The sequence below is a fragment of the Ctenopharyngodon idella genome, chromosome 21 (genome assembly GCF_019924925.1).
Source record: "Ctenopharyngodon idella isolate HZGC_01 chromosome 21, HZGC01, whole genome shotgun sequence".
In the NCBI taxonomy this organism is placed as follows: Eukaryota; Metazoa; Chordata; class Actinopteri; order Cypriniformes; family Xenocyprididae; genus Ctenopharyngodon; species Ctenopharyngodon idella.
The window spans coordinates 12238661-12261308 of record NC_067240.1 but is presented as its reverse complement, the minus strand read 5'-3'; the positions used below and the strand labels follow the sequence as shown (position 1 = coordinate 12261308).

The following is a 22648-nucleotide window of genomic DNA, read 5'->3' as shown; positions in this document are numbered from 1 at the left end:
TGTTTATCTCATGCTATAACTAGTAGTAAAGAGTAAGGGATGATCGGTCGACGTATGCTTTGCACAGCCACTTGAACTGAGGTGGTACAGCAATCTTTCACGCCACATTAAGATATTATCATTTGAATTTTATGATAAAATTTACTGAATTTGAAAGCTGAGACTTTCATATTTCAACTAACCAAGCACAAAGCTTATTGAGATTAATGAATAAGAGGCGAACTACAAATAATCTTTAGAGCATTTTTGTTCACACATCAACAGAAAACACCACCAGATCAAACTTGGGATTTAAAAAAGTGATATCAGTTCATCAAAAAGATCTATTAAAGTTGAAAAATCGATATTGTCAGCCCTGAGTTACTTATTGACAGTAACAATGGACTTATAATAACTAACAAAAATGTGCATCTTTGTAAGTATTCCCAAAAACCCATATCTTTAGACCACAAATAAGGTTTATGGAAGCTGTTAAAGCACCATTTAATTTTCCTCTTTAATAGTTGAAGAAAATCTGGTCTTGTAACGGGTCTTGTGAAATAAAATGTCATTTTTTAAAAGAGAATATATTTTAAGTTCATGACTGATATAGCTAACAACAGTTTTCCTCTCTTTAGCATACCATAATGGAAATCAATCAGCTTTCCCCATTAGTCTCCACCTGTGACCTTCACAAAATGTATACTTATAATTTAAACTCAAAGAACATGAGTTACTAGCCTTGAGAGAGCATGTTGAGAGATCTTTTACACACTCAGTGAGAGACTGAGTGGAAAAAGACGAAAGAGGGTTTGGATCAATCACAGAAGCCGCTTTTAGTATGACTAAAAAGGGGAATAAAAGATATGCCTCCTCCAAACTTCAAGCATGAAAGAACGAATGATGCAATGACACCACAAAACTTGGATCGTGAAGTCTTTGTGCCGGAAGTTATCTGATTTAAATGAGGGCTGGCAATGCATAATATGGACTGGAAATCATTTACAGGGGCTGCTAAAGTCTGTTTATTACTGGCTGCTTGAACTGAGAGTTACAATAACAACCTACCACCAGTAACATTTACTCTATATATCATTGCATTGTGGAACTGTTGTGGAATTGCATAAAAGCCCTTTGTAAACGTGAAGACTAATTGCTATTTTTTTTCTTCCTGTTATATATGCTGACAATTGCGGATCTAAAAGGAACAATTCCCACCAAAATCAGTCAAGTCAAAAGTAAAGCAATCATATGAAACCATGGATGAAGTCATCTGAATTTCACCTATAATTTAGAGGTATCTCAAGGGGAATGAATCACATTATTTCCCTCTAGTTCTTCTGAAACCTCTCAGACACAACAGGAACTGATTTCCTAACAAGGTCTTATTCACAGCTGAGATTCAAATGCAGAAAATCTAGTTAAAATGTGTCTATGTAGCTATGCATAAAAGTGAAACAACACCCGATCGCTGAACATTGCAAATCAGAGCAACTGTTTGAAGACCCCTTTGCAACAAGAAATCATTTTGAGAAGTCCGCATATACTAAAAAGTTGAAGAGTTCTGAACAAACCAAAATTCAATTGCTCTAAATGTAGTCTAGGCAGTGAGCTGAAAGCAGACCGCAGAGGTCAGCCGGCGAAACACAGAGGCCACTACTTAAGTCTGTCACTATTTTTAAAATGCAGTGTAATATTACACAAGCCACAGTAAACCCAGCACTATTTTGGGAGCTGTTTGACTTTGGCCTACTATCTGCAATCAGCTGATGCTATTTAAAGTCAACTCATGAAACAAATGAACATCAATAGTATAAAAGAAACAGACATTTGTAAAGAAACAGAGTCTGATTTAGCCTCCTGGCCTTACCAGGGTGCTCAAACATTAACAATGTACTTCAGAACACAGTGACTGATGCTACATTTCAAAACAGAAAAAAAATCAATATGGGTCTATAATATTCCCTCTGATGCTGGAGAAATTTTTTTCTGAGGTACATGTTCTTTCTATTTTCTAATTAGTAAGAACAGTAACAGCAAAACCAGAACAGAAACTCCAGTTGAAAAGAAAGTGAACTGTAAAACGGTGAATAACAAACAGCTTTTGACAATAAAGAAATAAATGAACAGTTCAAAAAAAAAAAAAAAAAAAAACTGTGTACATGACCAATAGCTTCTATACTGCCAATGCAGAGTACTGGGTTACTAGGTTACTCAATGACATATAAGAGCGTGTCCACAATAAAAACAAGGAAAATTTAGCTTAAAAATGTACTTTTTGTATTCATGTTGATCACGCACTTGCACCACAGTTAATCTTGTATCTGACAGCGCATCTATAATATTGTCTGTTGAAAACAACAACAACACATAAAACAGAAAGACAGAGTTCCACTGTTATTTTTCTGTCAATAAATACGCTCTGCATGTGCTTCATGTGAGTAGCTGATCAATAACTGTTATTATGTAAATCTGTTGCTGACATCATTGTGTTGGTGTGTTGCAGTTCAGCATGGCAAACGAAGGAGACAAGATGCTGATAAAGCCGCCACCTGCATCATATAAATCTCCTGTCTGACATTCTGGCTCCCCAATACATTACAACAATGATGGTCAAAAAACATGGACAAAACAGTCACTCTCTGTAAACCTTGATGCGAGTGCCATATGCAATATGGCCTACGCCATCGTCACCCGGGTGTTGATAGAGCACAAGCACAGATGAGACCGAAACAGCACACACTGCCTTCAGTGTTTAAACAGACACTCAGTGCTAATTCAGACAGGCACAAGTACTGGACAGGGCTTGATGATAAGGACTGCCCGATGGCCCGGGTTGAGTGAAAACGAGCAAATTATAAATGTTTATGACGGTACAGCACTGGACCGATTGGGACAGTGCTGCATCGTCATAAAAGTTTATAACTTACGTGTTTACGCTGGATAATTTAAGCCTTGCCAATTTAAACATTCAAACAAAAGAACACACGAAAGAGAACTTGCGCTCACTGTGTATTTTCTGTGCTCACACATCTGAAGCACGCACATGGAAAGCCACGTCTCAGACAGCGCAAAAATACTAAATTAAGTTTGCTTTCAAGTGTTCTTGCGCTTGAACGGACAAATTTACACAAAAATTATGTCAACTTGCATTGTGCCGTCTTGGCAAATATCCTAGTAAACATAGTCAAGTTATGTCTTAAGTGAAAGTAAACAGTCAAAAAAGACAACAGTCAAAAAAGACAACACATGTACAGTATAGGCATTATGTCTCAGTGACAACAGCCTAATATTCCTGCTGTTGTCCGTTTTTAATGTTAATTAAACAACAAAAGACTAAGAAATCCCTCCCTCACTGCTTTTGACTGAATAACTTTTATAACTTTATTAAGGATTAATCTTTAACCCCACCCTCCCCCTGATAAATAAATTTAAAAAAAGATAAACGATTTTTTAGCTGCTTTTATTTGACCAAAAGTACAGTCCTGTAATATTGTGAAATTTCATATTTTTATAAATGAAATTATAAATTACATTTTTAACTGTTTTAATATTAAAATGTTATTATATTTTAAAATGCAATTTATTCCTATGATGGCAAAGCTGAATTTTTTGCAGCCTTTACTACAGTGACAGTCTTCAGTGTCACATGAATGATCCTTTGTAAAAATTTTGTGGAAACCGTGATACATTTTTCAGGAATCTTTGACAAATAGAAAGTTTAAAATAACAGCATTTATTTGAAATAGATTTTTTTTGTAACAATGTATATATTATTAAATTATATCAGCCTTCAAATCTGTTTGTCACTTTTTGCTGTAAAAGTTTTTGAAATCAAGTTAAAAATATTCAGCTAAAAGCAGCACACAACAATATTAAATATTACTGCTAAATATCAACCAGTGTGCTATATATAAATCTTACTGAGGCTACATGAATTGTATGTTTTGGATTAATATCCTTAATCTCAGAACAAAACAGCTTCTGGAGAGAGAGAAGAATAGATTGGTGAACAATTTAAAAATAAATAATAATCTAATGCTTTAACAGAATGCATTGCATGTAGAACAGGGGTATTCAATTAAGGCCCCGTTTATACTAGTGTGTTTTCATTTTAAAGTGCATACGTTTTGCTACAGTTACGCCTGTTGTTTACACTACACCGGCATTTTTGAACCTTGAAACGGACCAAAACGGAGACTTTTGAAAACGATGGCGTGGCTGCCCACGTTCACTCTACGTATCCTTGACGACCACGTAAACAGTAACATGGAAACTGAACTGCAAGAGTTCAGGAGTTAAAGCATTTTTTTTTTAATACTGCAGCTACCTATATACACAAGAGACAACTGTTTACACTTGTACGTACATGCCCAGTGTGCATGAACTGTCATGTGACAAGCGTTTTCGGTCGTGTAATGTAGACGGAGATCGTTTCTGAAACGCAGTGGAAACGCCAGTGTAGACGAGGAACGTTTTCATTTTAAAATGCTGTTTTAAAAAGAAAATGCACTAGTGTAAACGTTCAAAGAGTCCGGTCTCTATATTTCCTTCCATTTCCTTCCTACCATTTTTTATATTTTGCTTAAAATAATTATCTAATAAAAGCAATGTACATAATATTCAAAATGCTCTCATGCTAAAATGTTAACTAGTAATTTCACTATTTTAATTGTCTTTCCTTGCCATCTACAAATCATTTTCCTAATTATAAATGTACAGTAGATTAAAAAAAAAAAAAAAAAAAAACACGTCTTGTCACAAACCTGGTTTGAGCGGTTAGAGTATGTACTGTATACACACGCACACACACACACACACACACACACACACAATATGTATGACAGATAAAAATAACATTTGCTGCATTCTAATTTTCTGCAGTGTTTTAGTGAAAGTATGAATATTTTGCTGCTCACCATGTTTCTGCTACTGCTGTTAAATTAACCACATCATCTGCAGTTCTTGTACCACTTTATGTCTTTAGTTGGAGAGATAGAATAAAACATAGAATAAAAAAGCAAACACAAATAACAAAGCAGGGACATTAGATGACACGACTGGCATTATACCGCCATAGCAAAGGATCGCACAAAACAAACATCACTGCCAGTCTAATGCCAGAACCAATGTGATAAATAGGCTTTTAATCTATACTGTTAAGTGGTAAAGAAAGAACAAACATAAGGTTTTCCAGCTATAAAAAGATGTGAAAATCTACACACACTTCCAAAAGAAACTTTAAACATCTAGCAACAGCCTGGAGATCTCCTTTTTGTCATGGTGGGCCTTTGCAAAAACAGGAAACACTTAACATTATCTCAAAAGGGCCTGTTGGACTAAATAACCAGTGGAGAACGGGGACACATGGCACAAACATTACCTCCACCCATCGTTCAGTGTAAGCATTTAACTTTTATCTGATAAAAGTCCTCTTCAGCCGTGCAATATCTAGAGCCAGGGGCAAGACAAGTGGTTCAGATCAAAAGGTTTTCAAGTTGAATTTGTGTTATCTGCACATAAACATATGCAGTTAACTAAACAGGACAGAACATAGCAATTTCATTATTTAGCTGTTGAGAATCAATGGACGTAAGGCATATTTCTACAGCACATTTTACAATCTTCCTTGATTTTGAGTGCTCATACACTGATATACCTCCCGAACTTAAAATAAACAATAGATAATTTTACTTTCTTTCCCACTAGCAAAACAATGTAGGCGTGTGGCCAAGTTGTGACCCTTGTACTTGACATGTCATGCTGAATATTTTCAGCACACTGGACACTAATGCTAAATCAAACTTGAGAGTCTTTACTTTGAGAAATGCAAAAGAAGCATAACAATGGGCTAAATAGAAAACTGACCTGGTGGTGAATGGGTTTATACTGCCTGTACCTGTACATAAGCCAAATGGATCAATTACTCATGTACCACGTCCATGTGAACCAGCCATTGACTTTAAGACTAATGGTTTCTCAAATTCGAAAGTGGCAGCCGAGCACCTTGAGAACAGGCTGGACTATGACCTCTTATCACGCTCGTCTCTGTTCAAGCCTGGCACTAGCTGTGTTCTCCGTTTGAACGATTACACTCACACTGCTAAACTTTGGACAGCTTCTCTTTCTAGGATTCTTGAGATAAGCTCAGAGCAGTTTTTGCTCAGAAAAGCACATTCCTGTGTGAGAATGTTTAAACTTCAGAAATAATCACTATTTCACTTTATTATTATTACATGATAGATAATCATATGATCCAAAGAAAGCTTCAATGTCCACAAATGATTGAAGTCAAAAGATAAAGAGCTAAAAGATTTAGATTTAGCTAAATAAATGTCATGAAATATGGCAATTTTCCTATTTGCAGGTTTGCACTTATCCCAGGCTTACACCCAGATGCCTCACTTACACCCAGATACGGAAAAGGTCTAGGGACTCACAATACACTACCATTTGAACATTTGGGGTCAGTACAAAGTTTTAAGATAAGAAGTCTCTTTTGCTCACCAACGCTTTGATTAAAAATACGGTAACACTTTATTTTAGGGTCTTTTAACTAGTTGCTTATTAGCATGCATATTACTAGAATATTGGCTGTTTATGATTTTATGGTGAAGTAAATACTACAGAAAAAACAAATGTAATTTTTACATGAAAAAGTTAGTTCAAGCAAGAATTAAAAAAACTAAGTAAATTCTATAGTAGTATAATAATTAATGAGGTCGATTTTTCACTGTTTTCCAGCTGTATTTACACTGTTTTATCATTGCTTTTGTGGTTAAGTTTAGTAACTTGCCATTTTGTGACATTTGGAGTTCATTTTCTACTCAAAATACCACAATCACACTCAAAAATGACCCATCAAATGTTACCATCATTGTGTACCAAGTATTGAGGTCTCTGTGTTCAGGTGCAGTGTTACTTCTAATATGTAGATATGGTGTCTACACAATATCTATTGTATTATTTACTTAGATGTTTAAACATACACTTTAAAAGCATGGTTTAATTCAGTTTTATATTGTTTGAGTAAAATGTATTGCAAAAGAAACTTCAACCAAGTAGAAATTACTCTGGCCAAGTTAAAATTACTTATTTTCTTTAGCAATTTTACTTAACTAAGTTTAGTAGAGTAACTTAATTCCATATTTGAAATTTACTTTAAAAATATGCGTGCAAAAACTTGCAAAAGAAAAATTAAGTAAATTTTTTTTACAGTGTACTTATTAAACACATATTAATGCCTTATTCTGCATTACCTTATTCTACATTCTTAATCCTACCCAATACCTAAATGTAACAACTAACTTACTAACTATTAATAAGCAGTAATTAGGAGTTTGAGGGAAAATTTGTAGTTAATAGTGAATGTGTGTTCCCTATACTAACGTGTTACCAAAAATACAGTAAAATTAAAACAGTAATATTGTGAAATATTACAATTTAAAAATTCTTTCTATTTAAATGTTTTAAAATGTAATTTATATTTCATATTCCATTACTCTAGTCTTTAGTGTCACATGATCCTTCAAAAATCATTTTATGTTGGTGCTCAAGAAACATTTCTTATTATTATCATCTAGGGATGTGCGCAATGACTAATTTAACGTTTAAATTTTGCAACCGACTAATCTAACCCCGCTCCACCCCCCAGAGACAGTCTGTATATGTGATCCTCAGACTGAATGCCACTAAAAATAGGTCAGATACATGCGATGCATATTTTAAAATAAACTATTATTTGCAAACTATTTAAATATATTCGAACTACAATTAGATTACAATTATTCTACCTAAAAAAAATAAGGAGGAAAGATATATAAAAATAATTGTAAGATATCAATTAATGACTTCATATTAACAAAAAACAATTTATATAGTGGGAAAAAAAGTTGCTTCTCAAAACTCCAAAAAAGACCATTAAATCTGCTTGCTCTAAAATCTGTAAGATGATGTGAATGAAATATGATGCTTTTAATATTTGTCCAGCCAGCCAGCCTGCACCAGCGATGCCAGTTCAGGAGGGTGAAAGTACACTAAAGACATAATCTCCCTCTTAATCTCATTATTAGATTTTCAGCCATGTGGCATATTGATAAAACCCCAGTGAATAGGGAAGAGCTTGAGGGGTTGAAACGGAAGGTTCTGGATATCCATTCAGGGCTTTACCATTAGCATGGTCTGAGTGCAAATCTTTGCAGCGCTGCACTGTACAAAAGACGTCCTTATAGAACTGCTGAGATGTCTGAGAGAAAATCCTGGGTTTAGGTTCATGCAAATGGTATGTGCAGATAAACAACAGCTGTTAAAGCCACTATGTTATTCCCTAAAGCTTGTTTTCACACATATTGAGATGTTCTTAAAATCTGTTTTTTGAACCGTTTTGAACCCCAACCCCCCACTCACTAAAAGCATACTCTACTCAAGTAACCAAGTGCCTCTTCCATAAAGAGCAAAGAGTCTTTTTGTGGGAAACTTTTACACGGTGTACAAATGCCTCCTTTTGTTTAACAAAGTTCAGAAGCGAACATACCATGGAAGTCCACAGATTTGAGTAATAACTGCATCCATTTTGCCAGAAACTGTTATAGAAGGGGTCCATCTGTGGATTAACCTCTAAATAAATCCCAGAGATGCTGTCTAAGTCCGATCTAAAGCAGACCTGAGTAATATGAGGGGCAAGCATCTGCAGCTCTGTGAAATAATTGTAATGTTATGACTTCCAGTACTTTCTAATGCCAACCATATGAACCTTTTCCAAAAAACAATGCATCTTTTCTACAAAACTACAGCTGCAACTGCTTAAACAATTGCAGAATGTGGGCTAGTTTATATTAGTCTGAATAGATATGAGGATTAAAAAGACAGAAACCACATGACTGGTTTGAGATTCTGCGAACAAGACTTAAAATAGACCTTCTGTACCTAACTTTGAACATTTATTATCACATTCCACCAAACTCATCCGTTCAAAAAGAATGTGCTTTTTAATCCCTTGAACTTGAATTTGGTCCAGTGCCAAATCTCTTGGAGGAACTCTAGACAATTTGCCTGAAACAAGAAGATGAAACAAGGGCTTGGAAGATGTTGCAGACAGTAAAAGTTTAGAGGGCATGAGGACTCATGAAAAGTTCAGAAAGTCTGAATTGGTAGTGATTAGAGATCAGTTAGGGTTTGTCTGCAAAAAATATGAAGCTTAAGAACAGATTGTTCTTTTCTTAAAACCCCAAAACACATTTTTTGGGGGTTAAAAGCACTATGTGGAAGTGGAAATTGGTTATTTTTGCGTTTTTCTTGAGCAATTTCGTTCTTCCAGGTTGAAAAGGAAATTCAAAGCAACGTCACAGAATCTGACGTAGAAGCGTGCCTCCGGAGTGTGTGATTGGCTGCCGGGGCTGGAGAGGCACAATTCTACGTCATCCAGTTCTGAGCAGTTCTTGTTTCATGACACTTTAAGGGCTGTCAATCAGTTAAAAAGTAAAATCTCCATCCACATGAAAACATGAAAACACAAAAACACGCTATGAAGCGCTGTCAAGAGCCATGTTGGCCAATCAGAAACATGGAAAAAAGTTTATTACTGGTTCCGGTAGGCTAAAAACATTGTCATTTTATTAAGCATTTTATTATTATTATTAATTCCATAAACCAGAACAATACAATGAGACATATTCATATTCATTCAATGTTAAAAAAAAGAAAAAACTTGACAGAGAGAACTGTTGAATTAAGTTATTTTTGTTTTGTTTTTGCACACAAAAAGTATTCTCGTCACTTCATTAAATTAAGGTTGAATCACTGCAGTCATGTCGACTGTTTTAACGATGTCTTTAGTACCTTTCTGGACCTTGAAAGTGTCTGTTAAATTGCTATCTATGGATGAGTCATACACCTCACGGATTTCATCAAAAATATCTTAATTTGTGTTCTGAAGAAGAACGAAGGTCTTACGGGTGTGGAACGACATAAGGGTGAGTAATTAATGACAGAATTTTCATTTTTGGGTGAACTAACTAACCCTTTAAGTGATTAATTTTGCATGGTGAAGGTAGCATTTGTAAATTTTAAAATGGCAAAATCTATTTTTTTTTTTTATTCTAGCATAATTTTATTTGAATTTCTATTTGTCTTCTTGACTTTAGTTCCCTATCTGTCCTGATGAAAAACATGAAGGAGGTACTTCTGTAGGATAACTCTTCATTACGAATTTATGGTTCAGTGGACAGGATTAACTGCATACATCTTTATTGCATTGTTGTTTTTAAATAATTAATGACATTAAAATAATTAATTACATTAAAAAACAGCCCTACTTTTTTTTTCCACCAAATGACACCCACATTCTATTCTTATTAAGATAACAGACAAGAAAGGAAAAAACATAGCTGAAATAAATGGCATTGCTTAAAGCAATCAACACACACAAACCGTTATCTGGGATGAGCTTCCTGAAGCAGTAATACTAACAGTTAATAGTCTCAGTGCACCAGTTTAGGGAGCCAGACGTGTTTGATTTATCCTGACGGCTAATTTCTCAACCTGTAAAGCTTGTCATTACTTCACCACGATAACTGTTACTGAGATGACTCGTGCTTAAACCAATTTGAAAGCTCACAGAATGTCCTAAGTCACTGGGGAGATACAAATGGGCCATCTTATGCCATCAGGACTGTACTTTATCAAACCACAATTACATGAAGGGAAAACAAGGCAAATGAAAATTGGAGTCTGGGATAGCTGAATTAGGCCAGGGATGTAATATGTAGACCAGAAGGGATGTGAACTGAAAGGGCTGAGGTTAAGGGGAGGGGGGTGTTGGGGCTAGATTTGCTAATCTCTAAGAGCCGGGCAGCTGGGTCTGGGCTAATACAGAAACCCTCTTCTTAGTGCGGCTACCTGCTGTGCCCATTCTCATCCGCTTTACGACACTGCTGCCAGATTCACTCTGATTGGTCATCTGGGGCTTTTTTTGAGGTTATCTAATTGGTCCTGGACCAAACGGATGAGAGCTGTAAACATTTGATTGGTCATTGAAATCTGAACTGAAAACAGAGATGGTATGGGGGTCAGCTGTTTGATTAGACAATGACCAGACATGTATAGTCAGTCAAAATAAATCTCATTTTTACCGATGTTATTTTTAGTATTCCTTTTAATGTTTGGCTGGCACAACCAAAGACATGAAATTAATACACACCTGGCACTGTCAATAGAAGGTGCTATTTTTAAGGCAACCTACTTTTGGAAAGGCAACGGGACTGTTATTTGGCCAGCCTAGACCGTGATCCACTCCCTTTAAGGTTTGAATTAAGCAGCAACGACTGAGTGTATGAAAGGTGTCCGTCTACGACAGAGGATAGAAAGGAATTACCGTCTGGGCAGTCTGCTATGGCCAAGCAAATACAGTTAAACACAGAGAAGAGAGTGGGAAGGGATGCTACATGTGTGTTCACTGCGAATACTTTTACAGGGCCTGTGAAATAGTGTAGACTCCGATTCAACCCACTAAATAAATATTGCACAGGAGACGTTTGTGTTTGCCATTTGAGGTTATACAATGTAATGAAGGGTTGTGTTTTACCCTCACATGGCAGGGAGTTTTACCCCCGTTTCTAAATCCCCTGGCAGCCATATCTTACTGATGAGGTAATTCCACAAAAGCACAGCTAGTCTTATCACAATCCTGCCTCCCTCTTCAACCACTTTAACCTCAGAACTGGACACATCTGATTCTTCCCAGAATGGACGCACTGACCTAAGGTGAAACCAAAATACCATTAGCAACATTATGATGCCATTAATCCACGTTTTTCTGTTGACTAACGTTTTATGGGAAGAGTAAAATGAGTCCTTATCTCCTCAGACAGCTCTGGATAGATTTCACTGAGGGTTTCATCATGTTGAAGGTTGTAGTTAATGGGGAAAAGGGTAAGGACACTAATTAAGTACCATGGACATGACTATGTTCCAGATGAGATAAATCCAGTCTGCTGGGAGTCTTGCCATGAACTCAACTGACAAAGAAAAAGGCTTGGTAGAGAAAAAGAAATTAACACAAATATTATGTTTCATAACACGTTTAGCTTTATGGTAACATTTTGACCTGATCGTTAATGTGAGGCCACACCTGATGTTGGCTAAATGATGCACTCTATGAAGTTAAACCAGCATCACGTCAACTGTAGAGAAAACCCAATACAGTCTTGTGACAACTCAATATAATTCGTACACGATGGAGAAATCATAAAATATAAAAGTTACAACTTAGCTCATACAAAAAAAGTACAACTTTTGTAGTTTTTATCCTGTTCACTCATGGTTATAGTTAAAGGGATTAGGTCACAGTACCAAGATTTCAGCAGTCGGCACCAAAAATAATACAATTTTGCAGTTCTCTGTACTAGGGATGCTCAGAACTAACTGGTTACCCATTAACCGAGAGTAAGAATTTTGACCTAGTAATTTTTAAAGTAGATATTTTAAAACATTTGCTGCATGGTTAAAAATACGCTACACATATAAAACTGCGTTTTTGAGAGAAAAAAAAAAAAAGTTGTGTATAAGTCGCATTTTATTATTCAGAAATTTTTGTTCCACTCACTCCACAACAATTCCTATCAATTTAACAGAATTCAGAACAGAAGAATAAAACATAAGTAGCTATATAAAATGAATGAATTTACAGCGAAACTGAAACAGAAACCTGCGTTGGGCTCACGTAAACTCTCTCACTCAGCATGACTCCAAATGTTTTTATATTCATGATGCATTTAGATACTAAGCTATTATTTATTATGCAAACCAGGCTTTGTACTTCACTTGCGGCCCAAGACTGACATTAAACATCATCCTTCACATGCGTAAATATGTGCTTGGCATAACACCACAGTGGGGTGCTGGACACGTTGAACAGCACAGATTGTATTATGAACTATTTAAATTGAGCAGTGTAACTTTTTATATATATTTTTTTATTTTAATAATGAACAGGCTGTGTGTCTATTTAGCAATTTATGTTGTGTGTGTGCATGAGGTGCCTGCACGATCACTTGAATTTTTTCCTTATAACAGCGAAAACATCTTAAAATACTCCGTCATTTAAGGTCATACAGATAAGTAAGAAGACATCATTTGAAACTGTAAAGGGTTTACTTTTTTGTGTAAACTCAAACTAAAAACAAAACATTGTGCTTTTGTAAAATTAAGAAAACAAACAGGATGCCGCTTTCTGCTGTCTTGGTTTCCTTTCCTTGAACCATTTTGTGGAGCATGTCACAAAAATGAACCGTGACTCCTATTACTTGTTGCACAGTTTTTTTTTTTCTTTTGTTTTGTTAATCTGTTAAAGATTCTGTCGGTAAACAGAATCTCTGAAGTGTACTTAGCAGCATGAAAAACTAAACTTGTATTCAGATTGTGAACTGTAAGAAACAGAAAGCAAGAGAAGAGCCCTCCCTCCCTTTATAAGCACTAAGGCTGTCAATCACTGCACTATTGCAAAAACTCTGTTATAATAAAAAAGCTGTCTTAATTATATAATGAACCTCTTATTTACATCATGATTACACTTTGTTGGTTATAATGAAAGGATTCGAAAGTGTGCGGCTCGCGTTGGAAAAAAAAAACAAAACCTTGTGATTTTCAGCAGTGTTAAGTGGACTTTGACTGACTGACAAGCACCTCTGATAGGCCATTGCATCCACAAGCTCAACAGATATGATTGTGATTGGCTACAATGCTCAATATTTGTAAAAACACATTGTAAATATAAAAGTGCGTTTGAAAGCAGCGTCTGTCAGTGGGTACCGAATATACCCGGTACTCGGTACTACCAGTACTGCAGAAATGCTGGTACCATCAACTTTTTTGGTACCAACTGGTACCAGTAGTACCTGTACTTTTGACAACCCTAAAAGGTATAGTTCAACCAAAATTGAAAACCTGTATGACTTTCTTCCCCGGAACACAAAATGTGATGTTTTGAAGAACGTTGGTTACCAAACCAAACAGTAGTTTTGATGACTACTAACTATCTCAAAATTTTTACTTTAAAGATCCACAGAACCTATTTGAGGCTGGGTTGTGGAGTTGGACTTTATGGTTAAGTTTAGGTTCGGGCAGTTTCTTTTTGTACAGATTTCTTATGCTTTTGCAATCTACAAATTATTATGACTTCTCATGAGACTGCAATTTTCATTTCCCTTTCCTGATTCATTTGTCAACTTCACCTAAAATAAAACACACTGGATAACTAGATAAATCTAGATAAAACTACATAAAAGCCCATATAACGTCAACAGATAGCAAATTACAAGTGCAATTTTCAATCTGTAATCGGCAAAAGTGTCGGTTAAGCAATTAACAGTCCATTCAGGCCACAATGTGATTAAATGTTATCCAAAAATTTGTGATACAATTTTTCCATTGCATCAGTGAAATAAAGTTAACAACTAAATGAGCTTAAATAAGAAAACCAGGACCCTATTAACTACATTACATGATAATGTTAATTGGTTAAGAATCTCATTAAAGACAAGCTAATAAATAAAGAGATTATGCAGTAATGTCAGCAGCCTGCAAAATATCAACTTACATCTAGACGCTTACTTGGGAAAAGAACCCCAAGAGAGAGTGGAGGTTTTCCAAATTCTCAATGACTTAAGCAGACCCAAAGTGAGTCCATGAGCAGATAAAAGACAGCTCTCATCATGTTAACATAGCAAAATTAGATATGTGTCTGCAATCGATTTGTGTGCACAAAAGGTCTATTCTTGAAAGTTAAAGACAGAAGTCAAATAGTGCTGCTATCCTACTGAGATGCAATAAACCTGGTCTACAACAAGCTGTTTTTAATGTCTTGTACCTTACACATAAGGACTGGAATTTCATGCCACCCTGAGCAAGAAGCTAGAAAAAGCTTTTTATGATTCTCTCAAACATGCCACAAATACCAACAAATGTAATAATAGCAATATCTCTTGCTCTTTGTTATGCAATATGTTATGGGTACACCATGATGGTTCAAATGGGACTACAAACACACGAAGTGCTGGTAGAGTAACATCACACATATTACAAGAACTTGGCAATGACTCAGATGCTCTTGTAAAAGTATTTATCCTGGCAGTTCTGATCTCCTGTTTTGCTCAAGAATGAAAGCCTGGCCTTACATGAAAATTCCTGTACGGTTCTGGACTGACACACAAAACCTAAAATAGAACCAGGAGGAGATTTTGTTTCTCTTGTTCTTGATTACCTCTTTTCCAGAAACACCCTGTATGGGAAAGTACTGAAACAAGACTTTTGATTGGTAAGTGTACTGGTTACAACTGATATTACAAGCAGAAGTGATGACAAAATACAAGTAAAAGGAATCAAAACCAAAAACTTAAAGAGGAAGTTTCTCTTTTTATTATTAATGGGGAGATGTGTGTGTGTGTGTGTGTGTGTGTGTGTATATATATATATATTATATAAAAATGGTTAGTTCCTGTCCTTTATTCTGATTGGTCAATAGCTGTGTTTTATTCACGATAAAACATGGCTATGACCGCTTCACCCAACAGCTCTGTGTATCACTACACAACACCCTTAGCAACCACTCTTAGTAACGTAAACTGTATGTTCTCAGCTGATATTGCTCATTGAAGCTTACTGTATTATGTAGAAGAGTATTGTGAGAAAGAGATCGAGTGAGTGAGTTTATTACCTGCATTCAGATTTAGCATTTTTCCTTCAGGTCAGTCCTATGTTCATAATAAAAAAAAACTGTTTAAATGTCCGATGTATTATCTTGTCTTTTTAACAGTTAAGGGGTTTTCCCGTGACTGACAGCGCTAGTCAAAGCATTTGTCAGCTGCATCTTGTTCCGTGTTCACAACAATTCAGTTTTTTTTACAATGTAAAAGTCTTCACTGCTGACTGACACACTCATAAAGACAGTCTTTGTCGCCATCTAATGGTGTAATAATGTAACTTCTGTTGCTGTTCATGGTCACATACTATTTTTTCCGGCACAAGGAAGGCTTTTAATGAAACTTTACTTCATGAAAGTTGCATTGATACATATTTTTGGCTTTAATATTTGCATTGTGTGGTAACCGTTTTATAAAAGCAATAAGGTACCCGAAGCTAGTGCTGTAGCATGAATAAGTCACGGCTGAAGGGAGTTGTTAGACACGACACGAAGCGGAGTGCCTGCACAGCACGCCTCTCGTACCTTATTGCTTACATATATATATATATATATATATATATATATATATATATATATATATATATATATAATTATATGTATATTATATAAAATGTTAATTATAACGTATGTATTATATATATATATATATATATATATATATATATATATATATATATATATATATATAAATAATACATACATACGTGTATTAACATTTTGTCAGAACCTCTAGGCTCTAGTAAATGACATTCTTTTTTTGTTGCACAAATCTTGCACAAAGACAGCCATGCAAAGTTCTACCTATAAATTGAGGGAGTAGATTACTTTATAAAATTATGTCGAAAATGATGTTTCTAGGCAACCACATTGTTGTGCAAGCAAACGCCTACCATTTAGTAAAGATAAAAACAGTAAAGCGTGACTTAGCCTCCATACAAGGAGAAAATCAATATAATGAGCTGTGAATGTGGCTATGGCGAGCTTGCTCTTAACAACATTCCGTGCAAATGTTCAAAATGCCACTGTGACCATGTGCTGGCAGAGAGTATATTAAAAGTCAGCTTAGTTCTGTGGTTTGATGATCACACAGAATTTCACAGTAATCTCTATCCGCTGACTCAGCCCAAGTGGCAATGATTTGGCAAGCCAAAACATGAAATTATAAGCAAAAGCATTTCATTCGTGCACATTCCTATACTTCAGCCTGAGACTGATGTTGTTCTATTATAGGCTTAGAAATGATTGCTGAATCACATCTGGTGGCAGGAAGCTCCTCTGAGGGGTGTTTTTTCGTTCTTTCTTTGGGAGTGCAGAAGTTCTGTGCCTTAAATTTATACTCCCAGTTATGACTCAGTCTTCATAATAAAGCTGCAGACATGTCTGATTCTGAGTCATTCACTCATCATGCAGTCTAGAACATTCACAGAAGCTGACCATGAAACTTTGCCTCAGATTCCAACTGAATGAAAATATAGACTATAACTATAAATGTCATACGTGAGAATATGGTGTTAAATCAGTGTTTTGTTTCATGGAGGGACTGTTCATGCGATTCTCAATACAAGAGTTCAAGACCAACACAACGCCATTCAGTTCCCAAACCAGCTGAAAGTACACTAGGTCATACTTACATCACTCTTCCTAAATTTTGCCTTCAGGCTCTTCATATTAGTCCATTCAGATTCCAACAGATCCCAAGACACCTGAATAAAATCAAACTTTAGTTAGTCACACACACCTACTCCAAAGCAACTGTCGCTCAATGCGGCGGAAACTAAGGATCAGGTCAGCACTGTTATTAATGGCAAAACTAGGACCAAGCTTTTGGAGGCAAAACAGGGTGGATCAAGTTACAGTGGCCCCAGTGGCAGTAGAACTGAATCTAATGTGTGTTCACTGTGAAAATTTTACAATGTCAGAGCATTTTGTGTTCCTTTCCAGACACTTCCGTGCAGACACTCTGTGAGCTCCATAAATACACAAACTGGGGTCACTGATATTCTTGGATCTTCCTGAAGAGTCTCCACGGGAAAGTGAAAAGTTTAGATGGAGTGTTCAGAAAGACTCCAACAAGATAAGAAAAGCAAACAGGACTGGCCGCGCGCTTCACTAAGGAACAATGGCAACATTGTGTCCAACTATAGCTGACAGGAATGATTATTGTAAACAACACTGACATATAAATGTAACACTGAAGCGAAATTATAACTATTTTATTCGGTAGCGTGAAGTCTGAAATGTTTCGTTCTAAAGTTCAGCAGAGTTCCAATTGAAATAGCCTTAAAATTGGAAAGAAAAATACACGGGAAAAGAGTGTTTAGATTTCTGCACTTACCCACTTTGCAAAAGTTAAGCCGCACACACAGACCTCAGGGGTTTGTTGCTAACACACTTTTCCGAGTGGTGTTAAGTGCTTCACATACCATTTAGTGCAATTTGGACTCGTATATATCAGAAAAAAACCGGCGGAAAATGCGAGCGGTGGGCTAAAGGGGAGAAACCAAGAACAAAGTTATTCACCGACAACAATCCATTCAAGTGGCGCTCGCGCTGCCTCTGATTGTTCCCCGGGCAGATAGAGTGACGTCACCATCCATGTGTCCTCGTGACTACAGAGCTTGACTGTATATACTTTACAGTACCGATACATGTTTTATTCCTCTTACAAAATGTTTAACATGCTAGCAATAATGTTAACCAAAATATCTCTGTGATTTTTTAATTAGTGGAACTTCTGTCTCCTAGGATGAATTTAAAGGAAAACATTTCCCAGCCAGACTTTTTATATTTCCCTCTATAATGAATGTAAGAAATGTGTTAACATCAGGGTACTTTATACGTTGTAGTTTCCAATAAGAACGTAGGAAGTAAGTGCAAATATATATTTTTAGTTCATTTGGTATTTATGTGTACAATTTATCAGCTGTAAACGTTTGTAGCCTATTTGTTTATTATAATGATAAATGAGAGCATCTGCCAGGGAGTGTAATTAAAATAATGTGCATAATTTGCATTTACATTAATTTTTCATTAAACTAATTAAAGATTTTTACATCATGATCTATGAGTATGCTAGCTTTATTTTCTATGTCAAACCAGCCAGTATTTGAGAATTTTAATTCATAAACAAATGACTACTTCTGATTTATTGACTGCCAGCTAACTTGTGATATGAAATCCTTGAGAAAAAAAACAAGTCATTACCATCATCATCATAAGTGAATTAAAATCGAATAAGGGCATTGGCTAATTATATATTGTTAATTTTCAAAGCTATACGCTTTAAAAGGAGATCCCAAATTATTTTTAATTGGAAATAGCCTATTATTTTATCGTTTTATCAAACTATGATTACCAAGGTTCACGAGACCAGTTTTATTCCATCCGGGCAAAGAATTTACCAGCGTCAGTAATCGCTCGAGAGCAGATATCTTTATGATTATGTATATAGGCTATAAATAGAAGTTGTGAGCGCTATGCAATAGCCTACTTTCCACTGGGACCGTAAAAGTGTCCTCGGGGCCTGAAGCCAAACGTGCGGATTCGATATAGTGACCTACTATCCGGTGCAGCAGTGCTGGGGAAGGGCGCCGCGAGGTGGACACGTCCAAAGGTTTTAAAGCCGTACAGTAGGCTACCAGTGTGTACTGTATACTAAATCAGACCAAGCCCATGCAAAATCATGGCTTGATAATAACCTATAGTACAGCACATATGGCATCAAACAGAACTGTGCGGCCCACCGACTCATATTGGGGAAGAAAAATAGTTGCTGACAGAATGAGTTTTTGGTGTTTCTTTCCAAATAAACTACTAGGGACAAATAAAGGCTTGTATTAGAATCACTGCTGTAATATCAAGCACATTCATGCTTCACTTTGTAATTTTGGCTTTCACTGTAGAATAAAATGCGCTGACAGTAGAACTAATAGACTGACAAGAAGCCCGCCCTTGTAATTTCTTCAGAGCTGCAACACATCTGTGGTCATGCAGTACCAGAACAAAGAATAACACCAATCCCACGCTTGTCTCTTTGGTTATTGTGGTGGGTCTGTTCCTTGGTGGTCCATTGCCACAAGCGACAGAGTAGGCTAATAAACGCAGCAATAAGTTTAAACAACATTATTTAGGTTACCTATCAAAAAATATTGTCAAGATGAGAATATGAAAACATATGAAAAGCAACACAGACCCAGGTTACAGACAAAGCTGCAACACAAGTTAAGCTTCTTTCCTTTCTTTTCCTCTCTGAAATAAATAAAAGTAAAATACACCGTGTGCAGAATTATTAGGCAAGTTGATTTTCTGATCATATTTTTTTTTCCAAGCACATTTGACCAATTCCAAACCACACCAATCTTAATAACTATTATTAATTTTGTATTTAATCATTTATAAGAGATAACTGTTCATGAAGGCTGGGAATGAAAAACGCCTTACATTGAGGAGTGCATAATTATTAGGCAGGTTTTCTTTTACAGGCAAAATGAGCCAAAAAAGAGATTTAACTCAGACTGAATTCAATTAAATATTAAATACTCATGAGAAGGATGCAATAGTAATGCAATAGAAATTGCAAAATTACACTGTAAAAAAAATGACCGTGATTTTAACGGTAAAAGACTGTAAAAATGCTACAGTGAAAAACAGTTAACTGGTTTACAGAAAGTATATGCGGTGAATAACTGTAATAGATCTAACAGTACATTTAATGTAATTTTATGGTAAAACACCGTTAAATTTACAGTTTTTGGAAGTGAAAATAACAAGTCATTGTATAATTTACAGTGAAAAATTGTAAATTGAAATTTCCACAATTCCCTGCATGATCACATTTGATGTATTTTTGTTGAAATAAATCTGTTTCTTCTTATTTTTTTCTAATCAGTTATGTACATTAGGCTTTCATGTTACATCTAATGTTGTTAAATTAATGTTCATTGCATTTTATCATTTAATGTGTGTTACCATGATGGTGTTTAGTGTTTGTGTGAATGACACTGTGTGCACCTTCTGTACAGGTGCTGGTCATATAATTAGAATATCATCAAAAAGTTCATTTTTTTTATTATAAATTATTTTTAAAAATGAAACTTTCATATATTCTAGATTCCCTACATGTAAAGTAAAACATTTCAAAAGTTTTTTTTTAAAATTTTGATGATTAGAGCGTACAGCTCATGAAAGTCCAAAATCCAGTATTTCAAAATATTAGAATATTTCCTAAGATCAATCAAAAAATGGATTTGCAAAACAGAAAAGTTCAAGTTCTTTAAAGTATGTTCTTTTGTGCACTCAATACTTGATCGGCAGGACATATTACAGCAAATGACTTGCTCCTAGCACAAATTACTGCATCAGTGAAGTGTGGCATAGAAGTGATCAGCCTGTGGCACTGCTGAGGCACTATTGAGCCTTCAGATCATCTGTATATTGTTGGATCGACTGTTTCTCATCTTTCTCTTGAAAATATCCCATAGATTCAGGTCAGGCATATTGGCTGGCCAATAAAGCACAGTAATATCATGGTCAGCAAACCACTTGGAAGTAGTTTTTGCACTGTGGGCAGGTGCTAAAGTCCTGCTGGAAAAGGAAATCAGCATCTCCATAAAGCTTGTCAGCAGATGGAAGCATAAAGTGCTCCAAAATCTCCTGGAAGATGGCTGCATTGACTTTGCACTTGATAAAACACAATGGACCAACACCAGCAGACGTCACGGCCCCCCCAAATCATTATTGACTTCAGAAACTTCACACTAGACTTCAAGCAGCTTGGATTCTGTGCCTCTCCAGTCTTCCTTCAGACTCTGGGACCATGATTTCAACATGAAATGCAAAATTTACTTTTATCTGAAAAGAGGACTTTCGACCACTGTTCACTATCCAGTTCTTTTTCTCCTTAGCCCAGGTAAGATGCTTCTGACGTTGTCTCTGGTTCAGAAGTGGCTTGGTAGTCCTTTTCCTGAAGATGTCTGAGTGTGGTGACTCTTGATGCGCTGACTCCAGCTTCATTCTACTCATTGTGAAGCTCTCCCAAGTGTTTGAATCGGCTTTACTTGACAGTATTCTCAAGCTTGTGGTCATCCCTGTTGCTTGTGCACCTTTGCCTACCCAATTTCTTCCTTCCAGTCAACTTTGCATTTAATATGCTTTGATACATCACTCTGTAAACAGCCACCCCATTCAGTAATGACCTTCTGTGACTTACTCTCTTTGTGGAGGGTGTCAATGATTGTCTCCTGGACCATTGCCAAGTCAGCAGTCTTCCCCATTAGTGTGGTTTCAAAGAACAAAAGATACCCGGAATTTATACTGTAGGGATGGTCATTTAATGAAACTCAAATGTAAATATTCTAATATTTTGAGATACTGGATTTTGGACTTTCATTAGCTGTACGCTCTAATCAACAAATTAAAAAAAAAAAACCCTTTTGAAATGTTTTACTTTACATGCAGGGAATCTAGAATATATGAAAGTTTCATTTTTTAAAATAATTTACAATAAAAAAATGAACTTTTTTACGATATTCTAATTATATGACCAGCACCTGTATATTAGAATTGTTCTTCTCAGCTTTTGGAAAAGTTGTTTGTGTTTAGCTTTGATTCATCATGTGACTGTTATCACCACTGTGTTTAGTGGTTGTCAATGTATTTTCAAAGGTACAAAACAGATATTAGTACTTCAATAGGTTGGTTAATTAACATTATATCAGTTAAAGCTGCTGTCTGTAACTTTTTTTGTAGTCAAATTTTACACAAATTATATAATGAGAATGTACATCATGAATCCATTTTCCAAACCGTGTTTTTGTCTTATCCTGAATCATTATGATACATTTATAATAAGTGTTTATATTCGGACTATTTTAGACTGGTCTGGTGGAACTGCTGTGGAGTAGCTCCGGCTACAATGTTCGTCCACGAGACGCATGCAATTCTGTTTATTAACTACTAGAGCGGCAAAAGTTA

At 35.8% G+C, this 22648-nt stretch overlaps 1 protein-coding gene across 8 annotated transcripts in view; it reads right to left on the bottom strand.

The window, feature by feature from the left end:
• Window positions 1-18260, bottom strand: part of rai14 (retinoic acid induced 14) — a 43141-nt gene extending 24881 nt beyond the window's left edge. For 3 of the 8 annotated variants that reach the window (XM_051877704.1, XM_051877709.1, XM_051877711.1), the window contains exon 1: window positions 5848-5961. In XM_051877704.1, the coding sequence (XP_051733664.1) occupies window positions 5848-5886 (39 nt within the window). In that variant the 5' untranslated portion in view covers window positions 5887-5961. Of the gene's footprint in view, window positions 1-4898; window positions 4918-5847; window positions 5963-17307; window positions 17380-18011 lie in introns of those variants that run through there. The other 5 variants (XM_051877706.1, XM_051877708.1, XM_051877707.1 and 2 more) reach the window with 5 other exon arrangements.
• Window positions 18261-22648: the final 4388 nt, after the last annotated feature.